The 15,144-nt window shown below is 36.4% G+C and overlaps 1 protein-coding gene across 1 annotated transcript in view; it reads right to left on the reverse strand.

Moving 5' to 3' along the window:
* TTC33 (tetratricopeptide repeat domain 33) overlaps positions 1-15,144 on the reverse strand; it is a 49,178-nt gene that overhangs the window by 19,556 nt on the left and 14,478 nt on the right. Inside the window, exon 3 of the mRNA XM_086770922.1 lies at positions 4,309-4,390. Coding sequence (XP_086627048.1) covers positions 4,309-4,390 — 82 coding nt within the window. The remainder of the gene's footprint in view (positions 1-4,308; positions 4,391-15,144) is intronic.

The following is a 15,144-nucleotide window of genomic DNA, read 5'->3' on the forward strand; positions in this document are numbered from 1 at the left end:
TACTAGAATTAACCCTAGGCTGTTGTTGTCATTTTTTTTTAATGATTTTTTTTAAACAAATATATAGAAATTAACTGCTTACACAAACATTTACTTGCCACTCATTGTTCTTGCAAAGGGGGAGCAGTTTAGGCTGTTAACAGAATATCAAGTATATACACTGAAAGATTTTGCATGCAAAGAACAATTTAGTTAACCTCGAACCTCTCCACACACCATAATAATCTGGTTTTAAATGTACCAAAAAGCAGCTCAGAGCAATGGAAAAAAATCTCATCAGCTTTCATGGGTTTTTGAAGCAGTTAAGCAATTCCACAATTCCCATATGTCTTCTGGAAACATACTCACTGCAAGTGTCATTGACAACTGGAAACTTTAAACACTATTTCCGCTCTTCAGAAATACTGAAAGGCATTTGTCCTACATTTGTTAAAATGCAGATCTTTAAGAACTTACCATAAATATTTACAGATTCCTACTGTGTCATTAGCATAGTTAGCTGAGCTGCATATTGAACAACAGGGTATTAAAGTGTTAAGTTCACTGCTGAGAAAGGACATACTAGCAAACTGGGAAGCTTCCATGTATTCCAATGTAACATTATCTTAATAAATGTAACAGGACAGACAGATAGAAAAGTCTGTGCAAAACACTCCACCCACTGTTAATTCTCAGAAGAAATTAATTCATGAGGAGACTCTTCCTCACTGAAAGAAAATTAGTACAGATCATAAAGAATCTCTGCATATCACAAAAAGTCGTTTGTAACATGAATCACCTCCTCTAGTATGTGACTCATGTACTAAGACAGGCAGATTTTCATAGGCTCAATGCTGGTCAGGTCCTTGCTGAAGACTGTGTACAGTTCTTCCAAATCTGGAGTTACCAAAACTTTCTCCTTTAGCTACACAATAATAGCTGCAGTATTTGTGCTGGTACGCTGGATTGGAATAGCACAGTCAGCTCTACGACAGTAACATTTAGATATTAACTGCAATACTTCCGGAATTAATTACATATCCCTATTTTGGCAAAAATTGATTTTTACAGCTCACATTAGTGTCCTTATAAGTAGAAGGCATCAAATTACACTTTATACTAGTGAACTTCCAGTAAGCATAAGTCATACCACAAAAAACATCTGTAGTAATTATTTGTGTGTACTAAAGAGATGTTACCAATTTAAAGATTAGAGATTTTGTTAAGATTCAAGAAATAATTTTATAAAAATTTTATATTGTATATTTCTTACATAAACATTTCTTGTGTCCTCATTCACATTGTAACAGAAGTGTTATGTAATATCAGAAAGCGAAATTAAAGAGAAACAGTGCAACTGCCCAGCACTGTCCTCCTCTTCAGGAAAGGAAGCAAAGACATGGTGGAAAGCAGAGGCCGGGTTCTTTCAGCTTTCATTACTCTCCAATGGTTTCATCAGATAGGCAGAGAAATTCTAAAGGACAAATCAGAGTTACACAGCTGGTTTCTCAGCTCCTCCTGGTTGCTCCAACTCACCTTTACCATTCAGCTGAAATACAGGGACTTGCCAAGTAAGCAACCACCCTTCAGTATTAGGTATTGCAGCTGGAGCACCAACAGAAGAAAGTTTAGTACACATCCATTTGTATAAGTGTTCAGATTCTGGTAAGCAAAGATAATTCCCTGTTCTCTTGTTATTTCCACTGTGAAAATATTCAATTTTAGTATAGTTTCAATTAAATATAGTACTTTCAGAGAGCTAACTTCATTCCTGCATTCATATAAGACCATAATAAAGAAGTGTTACAAGAGAACTATTCACTAATTTGTCCCACTGAGAATACCTTGTCCTTTTCAATATCTTTTTCTTGACTTCAAGTAAAAGAAAAAAAATTAACGGCAAAACAATGGTTACTTCTAAAACACTGTGTTAATGAGCTAGCATCAGAGCACAGAAATAATTTCTTTCCAACCTAGAAGAAATCCTACTGGGGGTGTGTTTTATTCAAAACAGAGTTAAATCTTTAAACTATAGTAAAAAAAAAAAAAAAAAAGGATTGATAGCATTTTCACATCCTTAACAGAATTTCTTTACTAATGGAGTTAAAAATTAAATGCATAAACAAACAGCTACATAAGTTAACAACCTTTACTGCAATCTGGAAAACTGTACACAAAAGCAACGAGAGAAATCTGTTGAAAAAAATCTTTCAAGCACTTCTAAAGACAGAGAAGTCCCAGGGCCAAAGCTTGCTGGAGGCTGGGAAAAGTGTCAAAGGAGAAGGACTGCTACATGTTTGCATCATGACTCTTTCCCAGCCATCCACTGGTGGAAGCTGGCAGCGACACTAGGCCAGACATTTAAGCTAGCATTGATGTAAAGGCATCCAAATACAAGTAAATATTCAATGGAGGTTTACATGTTTAAGATGTTTGTTATCACAGAACTCTAGAAGTATGTAGGAACCAAGCACCTAAATCATAGAGCATATGAGCATTTACAGATCTCCTATCTAAATAACATACATGTCTGAACCTAAGCATGGCCAAGTTACGAGAAAAGTACCACTGCAGAATTCCCATCAGGTTTGAACAACATACAGGAGGTTTGTTTTTTTCTTAAAAAAAAAAAAAAAAACAAACAAACCAAAACACACACACACTCACACATATATAATGTCTCCTGTTTTAGAAGTTACAAAGAAACAGTTGACTAAAAATCTAGCCGGGTGAGCAAGTGGAGAGAACAAATGTCAACTTTCCAGCATCATATAGGATAGAATGAGAGAAGCGCACTGGAAAAATTCAGCGACTGCATCTTATTACCAGCACCATTTAAATTAACGAACCAAGTGAGAAGTCAACCCTTCATACACATCCCCTCCCCAGGTTTTTCCTAACACAGTTTATCTGGATCCCATCTATACATATGATATGTTGACAATGCAATCCAACAAAGCACTTCTCTCAAAATTCAGGAAAAAAAAACTTTTAAGCCATAAAATATTTCTCAAACCAAATAAGATTTAAACCTTCTGCAGCTATATAAAACAAAAGCCTATTCAGCATTACTGTACTGAAATGAGCTTATGATTATTCAACTAATTATTTTGTAGAATTAAGCTTTATTCATTTCATAGACAATATAACTGCGAGGAGGAAATGCAACAGCATCCAGGAAAAACAAAGAGCAGTCAGTACACCTTGAAAAATAGTCAGCTTTCCTCCTTAGGTTTTGTCTGGGGGTTTTTTGGGTTTGTTGGTTTGGGGTTTTTTTGGGGGGCATGGTGTTTTATTTTGGTTTTACATAAGAATTACAATAACAAATATTTTAAAACTAAACAATAAAGCAAGCTTCCTAAAAGTTATGTAACACATTCACTGAAGTACCATAATTTTACTCGCTCTTTTCCTTTTTCCTAGCTTTAAACAATGTATTTTTCAGCCATATCTTGAGTAGCTTCCTTCCTAAATATAACTTTTTCCCATTCTAATCTGTCTAGCTGGTTGATTTCTTGTTCTCATTCTCAATACAAATTAAAATCAAATTAAAATGCTCTTCTGGAAAATTAACATACACACACACACACAAAAATGTACCTTTGTATCTTTGGATACAATGGGGATAAAATCTTCCTAATGCAAACAAAATAACAGATCCTGGGACTTTCACTATTTAAGCCATGTAAAGACACACTGAAATTACAAGCTGATCTCATAACTTTAGTGAGATTCTGATGGTTGCAAGCCTTTTTCCTCAGAACAGCTTTAAAATAAAGGCTTAGATATAAATGACATAAGTATGCTCTTTTCCAAGACTAACTTATCTATGTACTATTTAATATTAAAACAGACTACAGCATATCTTTGGCATACACTATCCCTGTTTAATGTTGACAGTATTAAGCCAACTCTTTAGAAAGAACAGGCAGATTTTTTAATGGTCAAATTTGCTAATCTATCACAGTAAGGCTCTCCATTCTCCTCCCAATACAACTTTAAAATATTTCAATTACTTTTTCCACATTGTAACATCCTAATTCATGTCCATATAAAGATGTTGCTAATTGTGATTGGCTGGGATAACAGCATTATTTTAACTCTTGTTAAAAGATATCCTGTTGTGTTTGTGAAAAATGAAAAAGCTAAGTTGTGCTATAGTTCATGCACACAACTACACGATCTTGCACAGTACCTGTTCACAAGCACAATGCTTTTTTTTTTAACTTCTGTTCCTTGCAGAGGGGTTGGACAAGATGACCTTTAAAAGTCTGTTCCAACCCTAACTATTCTTTGATTCTGTACTGATAAAGAATTGTCATGCTTTACCTGCGATTTCATCTCATAAAGCGTAGCGTCTTCTGGAGTTAACTGAAGTGCTTCATCCCACTTGTGAAGTGCCTCTCGGTACCTGTATTTAAAACAGTATTACAGTCGCATCATACTGAAAGATATTAGATATTTCTGTTTATATCCTAACATTGTCCTAAACAAAGTGCCATGATATTTCATTAGTATTAATTATTTTTCTAACCACTTCCCTATGAGACATGTTGAATCGTTTTCAGGAACTGGCTATTTGTTCTTCTGACCAAATTAATCTTAAGTACTACTGTATGACTGGGCTCAAGTGGATTTACAAGTCAATATAGGAAACCTATATTGACTTGTAAATTCAAGCAATGACTTGAGTTTACAAGCAAAGCAATGACTCAAAACTAGAAATTTTGAACTGAGTTCAATTCCCCTCATTGTCAAAATCATCCTTAGTCAGGCAAAAGTATAACCTGAACCCAGCACTCCTTGCTACAGTCATTATTTAAAATCTATTTTTTATGAACCTTTAAAAAGGCTGAAAACATAGGAGTTGTCCCACATTTCTAAGATACTAAAGACATCTGAGTAACTTTGCTATATAAATACAAGGAAGAAGTTGAAAGTAAACCCCTATACTGAAATCACTCGACTTTGGGAAAGTATACCATAGCTTCATAATATATTGCCCTTCCGCAGAAAACTGAAGAAAACAGAAGAGTTGATCAAAACGAATGAAAACTAGGTCTTTGTCTTGAACAAAGAGGTAAAACTTGGACACATGCATACCAGAGTTTTGAACCATACTGAAGAAATGTAACAGCTTAAGACGACACAGTTACAGGGGTGCAGTCTTTCAGCCCTAAAGGTGGCCTCAGATTAACATTGAGTTTGTGGGGAGCCACGAGTTCTCTGAATCTGTTTCAAAATCCACCTTTGCTGTGGAACTGCACAGGAACTCCTATTTTTACGTTAATTTCACTGCAAAGCTAAGAGAACAGTTACTCTAGACAGATACACACATCGCAATTTTAATATAGTATAGATAAAACTAATTTTCACACACACTTCGTGTATGACAGGTTTTGCCTTCCCCAACTCCCCATTCTTCCTTCTCTTTCCCTTCCCCATTTTTCAGTCCTCCAGCTTGTATTACATCTCCAGGTTTTCCGGCGCAGTCACACAGACTTCACAAAGCTCTGACCAGACTGGGAACAGAATAATAGATTGGAAAAGCAATGCAACTCAAGTCAAACTGTCATGATTCAGGTATTAGTCCATAAATGACACTGGTAAGTATGTTTAGTACTCAAATTAAACATCAAAGGATGTTTCAACAAATTTTCACATTTCCTCAAAGTTTAGCCACCAGTTGCACTTTTGTCATGTCACTTCATTCCCCACGAGCAGGAGTTCACACTAAAGGAAACATCACCAAATTTTCTACGTGTGTCAGTAGAAGCCTCAAGCTATCATTTACTTAGCAAGAACTACTTTTTGAGTAGAAGATTATAGGGTTTTTTTTCAAGATCAAACACAGACATAGCACAATAAACACCTGCATGAGTAAAGAAAGTCTTCAGCTCAGCTAAGTGGTGTCCTGGCCATGCAGTGAGGTGCAATATTGTGAGTGTAGCAAAAAACTTTAGAAAAAGATGATTTTGGAAAATAAAGCAGACATCGTAACGACATCAGTAACCACAAAGGAAGGAACAACACTGGCATTCTGGAATCAGAAAGATGTAAGATAAAAGTTGCACTTCAATAATCTCCATTTTTACTTCTGTAGAGGGGACATCACTGCTCAAAGTGTCAATCTAAATGGGATAAAAACCTCACAGCATGAACACCCTAGCTCTGATGGGAGCACCAAATACAGGCAAATATTCCTGCAAATCCTGTTGAGCTTTGCTGCCAATTTGCCAGCAGGCTGCCAAGAGGATAAAGCTGGGCAAGGGAAAAGAGGCTGCCCATTCACAGAAATGCTGTGCTCTACGTGTTCTCTACAGGAACAGTTAAGTTACTCAGCTCCACTTGTGAGCCTCAGAAAGTGTGATCCAAGAGAAGCGATGACAGAATGCCAGAACTGTTTCCCAGGACTGAGAACACAACAGAAGAGAACTGGGGAAGGAAGATTTGTCAGTAGGCACACACTGAACCACCTGCTCAAAAGACTGATTGCCCACTACCAGTTCAGAGTGTAGACATAATCCACACTGCTGTGAAACATCGATCTTTGCAGTGTATATAGTTGCTTACGAAGAAAGTTTGATAAAACATCATTGTTCTGTTCTTTTACAAATTCTCAGGAAAAAAGATGTCTCCATTGTTGTTCTAGGAAGAACTCAGGACATTGTTATTAAAAGAAACTGAGCCGTTGCTTGCTTTAACAACACAAACTTCAGAAAAAAATTTCTTTCTATAGTCAAGTCTTCTAATCAAAGAATTTTCTACCTCCTTCTTTTGAAGGAAAATACTGTACACTGTAAAAAATATAAAACATCCCATTAAAAAAACAGCCTGGAGATATTAGATACAGCTGTAAGTCAGTGTTCCAGTAACTGTTTCATGAAAACCACAAACCTATGCTGAAATAAGAAGTGAGCTAACATAGGGGTAGCATCATAAAATAAATAATTTCAAAATAGATATCTTACTGTCTCTCAGTATCTTTTTGAGTTGAACTATATAAGACGTTTATCATTATAAGGATGGAGAAGTAATTTTGAAAAGGAAAACCTCAATATAAATATGATAACTGCTTTGGGTTTCACTAACACAAATTTAGTGAGCATTCCATTTACTATTCTAATTTCTTCACAAGTAAATAAGCTCACATACAGGTGAGTGACTAGCCAGTAACAAGCACATATGCTTGTTACTGCAAAAACTACCATGGCATAGCTAGCAAAAGTGAAGTAAAAAATTTTAGCTTAATGCTGTTCCACTGAAGTCCACATGAGCTTCTTCTCACATGCCTGATACGGAAAGAGAGTACATGTTCAGAACACATACTATGGCACAGTTGATGCACAGTAACATGCATTTGAATCTTATATCCCTCAAGAAAAAGGGATACAGAACCTAGCACTTCAAAAACTAAAATAACTTGTATCAAAAATAACATCTCAAACAAGAATGAGATTAAAAAAAAAAAATCACAGACCCATCCACTGGCAATTCTATAAACCTTCTTCAGAAACCTCTGACATTTCTCAAAGTGGAGATTAAACCCAAGCAGCAGTTGGCTGTGGGCCTCCTGACCAGAACATTGCTTTGCAGGTAAAAGACCTGGGAGTCCTTCGGGACAAGCAGTTGAGCATAAGCCAGCCATGTGCCCTTGTGGCAAAGCCACCTGTCATCATTCTGGGCTGCCTTAGCTTCACCAGCTGAGAAAGAGGTGATCTACCATAGCTTTCGTGAGACCAGTTCTGGGCTGCCCGGTACAACAGAGACATGGACATACCGCAGTGAGTCCAGTAATGGGCCACAAAGAAGACTAAGGGCTTGGAGCATCTGTCAGATAAGGAGAGGCTGAGAGAGATGGGACTACACTGCCTGGAGAAGGGAAGGCTCAAGAGGGATCTTACCAAAGTAGAAAAATACCCAATTTGGAAGGGGAGCAGGGAGTAAAAGAAGACGGAACCAAACTATTCTCAGTCATGTCCAGTGACAGCACAAGAAGAAACAGGCTCAAATTGAAGCACCAGAAATTCTGTTTAAACATATCTCCATCATTGGAGATATCCAAAACCCAGCTGGACAATGTCCTGAGCAACTTGCTCTAGTTGACCTTGCTTTGAGTAGGAGCTGGAGTAGAAAATCTCCTAGGGTTTCTACGGATTATATGACACCAACATCAGCAACCTCAGTGATACGTGATTTAAGATGAAATATGATTATATCTTGGCCAAATTAAAAACAAATATTGAGCAAAATATAATCTTACAACAAATACATTCAATTTTTAGATTTCTAGGGTTACTCTAAAAACTTATCTAATATAGCAGTGAAGAAGTCAGAATACTGATAATGGGCACATCTTGATTTTATATAAAACCTAATATTTCAAGCAAAAATAAAACCCTAATCTGTACATACATTATAACTAAGCATCTAAACTCCAGTAACATAAGGCATTTCTAAGAAAAGACTATCATACTGTCAAGTATTCAATTACCATTTACGTGAGTATAGAAACAGTATACTAAATTTTATCTACCCACAGTGATTTCAGTAAAATAGTACAACTCACTACAAAAAACTATAGAACTACAACCAGAACTTAATTATCATTTTCTTTCTATTGCAATGCCATAAAAAGGAATAAATTATTGAAAACTGGATATACCTGGGATGGCTTCAGTGTAGAAGATTTGACAAATCTTGCCAACTTTTATTTAACAGCATATGAAATCCCATAGCTCCCCTAGAGTACTAAAACTGCTCTCTTCAGATGTCCTACTGACCATCTGGGAGCTATACAGACTTGGCATGTTTTACTACAGCTTGCTAAACTCTTGAAGTAAACATCTCATGCTTGCACTTCACTTTTTCAACACCACTTCTGGGAAAACAGGAACTCTTGAACTCTTAAACAAAATCATTAAAATAAATTCATATTTCCATTTAAAATATTTAATTGGAGGCTTCTGGGTAAAAAACTGAAACCCTGTTCAAGTTCACAGAGTGAAATCAGTGTTTGAATTATACATATATATATATATATATATATATATATATATATATTAAATAATGCTAAAAACCATCACTGCAGATCATGTAGGATCTAGAGTCCTGGAGCTTTACTCCAACAGGCTTGCTACAGTTGATGCTTCATGAACAGATTGAGGCAGGGCCTGCTCAGAGGGACACTGAAAATATCTGAAGACATACTGAAGAGGTGAGATAGTATCAAATTCAGACAAAGCGAGACAGGCCTATCATAGGAGTAGAGTGTCAGGAGAAAGCATGAGGCAACATAACTCCTTGGAATTCTTAGAGACTTGGAGGGACACTTCTACAATCAGATGTTACAGGAGGATGAGGAAAAACATGGTTAGACAGAGCTAAGGAAGGGAAGCAGAAAACAACTTTTTAAAAAGAATATGGCTAATTGTCAAATACTCCTGTCATAAAAGATGAACATGAATGGTCTGTTGCCACCAGAAACACCATCTAGAACATTTTTAATCTAGTGTAGGGTCAAATTCAGACTTTGGTGGAAGCTAGAGAAAAAGAACATTAATTAGTAATTACACGGATACATAAAGAAAGAGAAATTAAAAGCAAAGCAGAAGTTGATTAAGGGAATGGAGTTCCCTTTTTAAGTTTGGAGATGATGTCTTCAAGCTGGACTGTGAGAGAAAAGATTCAAAGAACAGGTGGAGGAGGAAACTAAAAAGAATAAAGAAGGCTGAACATAACACTGCTTTTTTGTGTGTGTTTAACAACTTCAGAGTCCTCTAAGCCAGCTAGGTTTTTTAGAGTAAAATGCTGCTTCTGCTCGGGGTGGGGCGGGAGGTGCATGGCACTTTAGAGAAGTGCATCTAGAGAAGAACAGTGTGCAGGAACAGGCAAAAGGAAGTTGTTTGCTGAAGTGCGCACACAAAATTCTTGTCCGTAGTTAGAGCATTACAGCATGTTTAACCTCACTGCTAAGCTTCACAAGATTGGTAGGTCTTTAAACACATCAAGTACAATACTAAGACTTCTTAAGTCTTTGTAACTCCATAGTTTGTTTTTTTTTAATTGCAGACAATTCTGACTCTATTGATGAATCATCATTATTACACTCAAAAGTATAGCTATTTTACAGTAAATAAAGTGTCACACATTACTTCTGATTATGCAGGAAGAGTTAAAATCAAATGCTTTACTATCTACTAAAACTTAAAAAAAAAATTTTAATTTAACAGGCTGATTTGTGTACAGCCACACTACTCACCACAGCACGACAATTCTCAAACGGCACCTGCCCACATACATGTTCTTGCCCCACAGTAAAGGAGAGATAGACACTAACTCACTGTAACTGCCCTTCCAGCGGGTAAACTACACCGAATTGACCGTGACATAAACCAGCATGCACATAGCTAATGCACATCATTTCAAAGCAATAGTACTCAGAGTTACTGCTCTTGCACAAGTCACATCCCTCAATATCAGGTTGTTGACATCTGGACACTAGCAGTGCATACAGTGAAAAGAAGTCTGATTTGTACAGCTGAATCTTTCTCTATGCAGAAAATACAAAGTTCTCTTACAAGCAAATCAGTTGAAAATACCCCAAAATTAAACAGCCATACAAATATTTCAGAGAGACTTAGCTCACTTAAGAACTTCCACAGAAGAACAGATGGGAAACACCATTTTATCACACGCCAAAAGCAATTACCACCTATGACCACACTAAAGTAGAAGAGCAAGCTTTTAACAAAAGTTCCACTCACCATTTTCCTAATTTTTACTTCAGCCACGCAAGTAAATATGGACACTTTTATCATTGCCTCTATTAGGCAAACACAGTTTTGAAGCTAACTTTGTCAAAGAAAAGGTATGAAAACCATTATTGAGGAAAGATGATCTTGTAACTAATACCCAGAAGTAAAAGCCACAAAATCAGGACTCTGGTACTGTCTCTGACAGACATCCTCTCTCACATGGGAATAACATGTAACTTCTTCACATACAATATGAAAAAGTAATCTCACAAAAATATCACTCACTACTACTTCACAATTATATTATTGAGACCTAGGAATGGAATATCCTGCAGTAAATAATTTTAATGACAAATGACAGACGAGTTATGCAACAGAGTACCACGTAATGACGGGGACTGAACAGTGCCTACACTTGACAGTCTGCCATAAGATGTCTTTCACAAATACATTTTATATTGAATTGTGAGCTGAAGGCCCTGCTGCCTTTGTCTTATTTTATAATCTTCCTTAAAATCTGGTGAATCACTGATTCGTGGTCCACCCTACTCACATACTACAGTTATCTGTAAGGAGACAAGAATATTTGCAACAGAAATGCAATAGATCCAAACTGCTACTCAATTCTCCTGGTGCTAACTGAAGACCACTTCTGCTCCTGTGCCCTGCCACTGTGTGTGATTTCAGTGCTCTGCCCCCAAGAAGGGCTTTGGAAAGCATGTATGTGCATACGCTTGTGTCCTCTCTTCAAACATGAAATAATTCCTTCAGCTGTGACTCATCCAGAATTATACAGTCACTTGACAAGCACTGGTTGAAGCAGAAGCCAAGTACTTTTTTTTTTTTTTTTTTTAATTTTTATATTCAGGAAACACTCTAACAAGTTCCATCCTACTGAACAAAACCTTAGTGAAACACGCCAGTATATGCAAAATTCTAGAAACTGAGTGCGTTACAGTTTTGTTCTGGCCCTGCTGCAGAATCTCCCTAGAACTTGCACCGCTACTTTGTATTTTTTTCCTGAAAATATGGATATAAAAAGTGTATGATGTAACACATAGGAATTTACTTACCTGCAATAAGATTACATCATGAAAACTGTCAGGAGCTCAAAGAAACATACCGTTATCACAAAGACTTCCTTATCTTTGGAAATGATCCTATAAAAATGCTTATAAAATGTCAAAATAATTGTAATTTTATTTGATGAGTTCAGGTTAATTTTATTTTTTGGTGGTAGTATCAAGAACTTCGTAGTGTAATTTTTAAGTGAGAATGGTTAATAGCATAAGTTCTCTCTACAAGCTGTTAACTAAGACACGAGGATATTATTTAGAGTGGAGGAAGAGAATTGGAAGAATTTATTTTGCCTCCTTCAATTAAGTGGTGGTTTTGCTGGTTTAGTTTGGTCACAAAAACCACAAGACCCTGCTGTCTCTGACTGGATACTTGATTAACCATAGAAATATTAACAGACTGCAGTGAGAAATATTTAGATTTTTACCATATAAAAATTTAAAACTACAGTACATATAGATGTTTGATCTTAAGGAGGAATAAGAAGAAATAAGCTACTTCTACCTATATTCTATTAAGACAAAACTGTGAAATAATTACAAAACAGAACAAAGATGTGTGTAAAACTATACTGTGAAATATCTTAATTCACCAGACAGTGCACAATATTTGAGAACTTCTTTCCAGATAGCCAAACCTTTCACCTGTATTTCTCCAGTACCTACAGTTGCAAGTGATATAACATATCTGTTTGTCTTAAACACATAGTAGAACAATAATTATTCTATTTTAAAAGGCAGCGCTAACAACAGTTGTTGATAGAGAGGAAATAACGGTAATATTCACATACACTGCAAGTGACATTACAGTGCCTAAGAAATTTTCAAGACCTTCAACATCACTGAGAAATATTCTCACACAAGAGAACATCTACTATGTCATACAACTACTACGTTCATTTAAGAGCATTAAAAAGAACAAATATTAATTATATACATATAACTTTAAAAAAAATCCCTTTTCAAATGCTTTAATGTTCAATATTAGTGTCAGATAAGACAACTGGTAAAAGAAAGAAAACACTTGAGGAATCCTATACAGGGTGTAGAGGCTGCTTTGCAACCACCCATATATTTGTTAAATCCTAGTAGAAGTATACTCTGCATGTATAATTAAAATCAAGCATTGACTGACAACGGGCGACAGCTCTGCAAGAACTCAATATAAACACTGACAAATAGGACCAGAACTGAGGTTTACACATGCAAATTGAAATCAAGAACAGGAATACAATTTTATTACTCCTGAACATGCCATTTCATTATTTAAGCAATAAGAACGGACCGTCAAAACCTTATAAGCTTCAAAAGAGGAGTAATTGTACCTTTTCAGTAAAATCGTCACTATTTTAGAATCCTAAACAAAAGGTGCAAACTAATATAAATCAATAGTTATCATATTTTAAGTATCCACAGAGAAGCAATGTATTTTTACTGCTGAAATGAAGATTTAAATATGAAGCTTCAGTTCCTCAAAATAATTTCAACAGTAGTTCCTCTGAAAGTAGCAGGGAAAAAAAAAATGCAGAAGAAAAGCTGTCATACTGCATTTGAAGCTATTTTGATGTCCTATTCTGGTCTTCAGAATTATTTGTTCTGATAGTGATGATTCCACTGGTTCTCAGAAATCACAGAAACCAGGGCAAGAAGTCAAGAGCTGACAACAGTGCCAAAAAAAGCACAAGAAAATGTTTCTGGGATTTAGATACCAGTATTTCTTTAACTTTCTTAAAATGACTTATTGCCAAAATATGATGCTCAAGGATAGGGTACTAACAGAGCAAAACATTTTGGGAGAGATGATATGCAAAAAGCTCACATTCTATTCTGAGCAGTTCCATTTCATCTAGCTGACATGCTCTTGTCACCTGTACTGAATAATGTAATTCCACTTCATTTTCTTCCCCTCTGTTACTTCTGGCCTCTTGAAGTTTGCTGATGTTGAAATCAGAGTAACAATGACAGAAGTTATATACAAAGACAGAGGAAACTTAATTCTCAAAATAGCTTTGAGACTTAAAGGGCAATTTTATTTTTCATTAAAGTATCAACAAATTAAGTAGTCAAGTACCCTATAAAACTCCTCACATAGCTGAAACAATTAGAAACTATTGATGATGTGCGGAAAACAAGACTCCACAATCTGTAAGACTGTAAAGCTGGTATGTTTATTCAGCGCTGGGCAGCACGGGGGATCGCTCCTCCAAATGCGTGCAACATGTTAAGCAACAGGTATAGTATTTATGCATCATCCCGCAGACTTGGTTATATATTAATTAGGTTTCTGAGAAATCATTATCATAAGTTTCCTCCCAGGACAGGTTATTCTCCGGTCTCTGCATCCATCTTGTGTCTGTGCTCAGGAGTCACAGTCTCTCTGGTGGTCATTCTCTCCTCCTTATCACTATGTCCAGCTGCATGGATTCAGACCTTTATCCTGCTTTGTTCTTGCTGCCAGGGTGGTTTCTTGATGACTTATCTTTGCTGGTTCCCAATTTCCTTGGTTATTCCACCCTATCAGTTGCTTCTAAACTTCTTAAGTCCCCTTACCTTGGTCTCAGCCAGTGTGTCTGTACCCCCTCAGGGTGTTCCCATCTAACTTACCTTAGCTCTTGCTAGAGCATCCTGAAAGTATCTTGTTATGTTAAGTTTGAGTCCACTGTTCTTTCTCTCAAGGTTAGTAAATCATTGATCACTATTTATCAGCTTGATTCCTTAGTATTAATCCCTTCTTCCATTGAGGTAAAATGATTATAAAATACCAGTGCAAGTACTGCCCAGCAAAAACCATCAAGTCTCCTGAAGTGAGTGAAATCCAGATGTGTAATAAACAGTACTATCTACCTGCAAGGACATAATAGACACAGATACAGACTGGATATCACCATACAGAACTAAAGGAATATATTTGGACTTGCCCAAATCCCAAGATGACTAACATGCAGATCATACACATAAAAGTGGCAAGAAGAGCGGGAACTCTCACCACCAGCCCTGCAGAGACAAGGAGTGGTGAGCCTCAGTGTCACTAGGCAAAAATGTTCTGTAAAGGGACAGATTAGGAAAGTCTGAGCTCCAACTTCCATGACAGAGCAAGTTAATCATTTACAATGCTGTTATGTTTCTACTGATAAGCAACCTTATAAGAACCAATAGATTCAGATCGATGATTCTTGTTGGCAGCGTGATTCTGCATACACATAATAGTGCCTATCTGAAGAGAGTAACAGCAAGAACTGTTTGAACTCTGTCAATTTTTCCCATAGCACCGCATAAGATGCAAAGTAAAACATTAAAGATTCAGCAGAACACTACTATTTCAGATGTTTTTA

This window comes from Chlamydotis macqueenii, chromosome Z, assembly GCF_036417535.1.
Source record: "Chlamydotis macqueenii isolate bChlMac1 chromosome Z, bChlMac1.mat, whole genome shotgun sequence".
Taxonomy (NCBI): Eukaryota; Metazoa; Chordata; class Aves; order Otidiformes; family Otididae; genus Chlamydotis; species Chlamydotis macqueenii.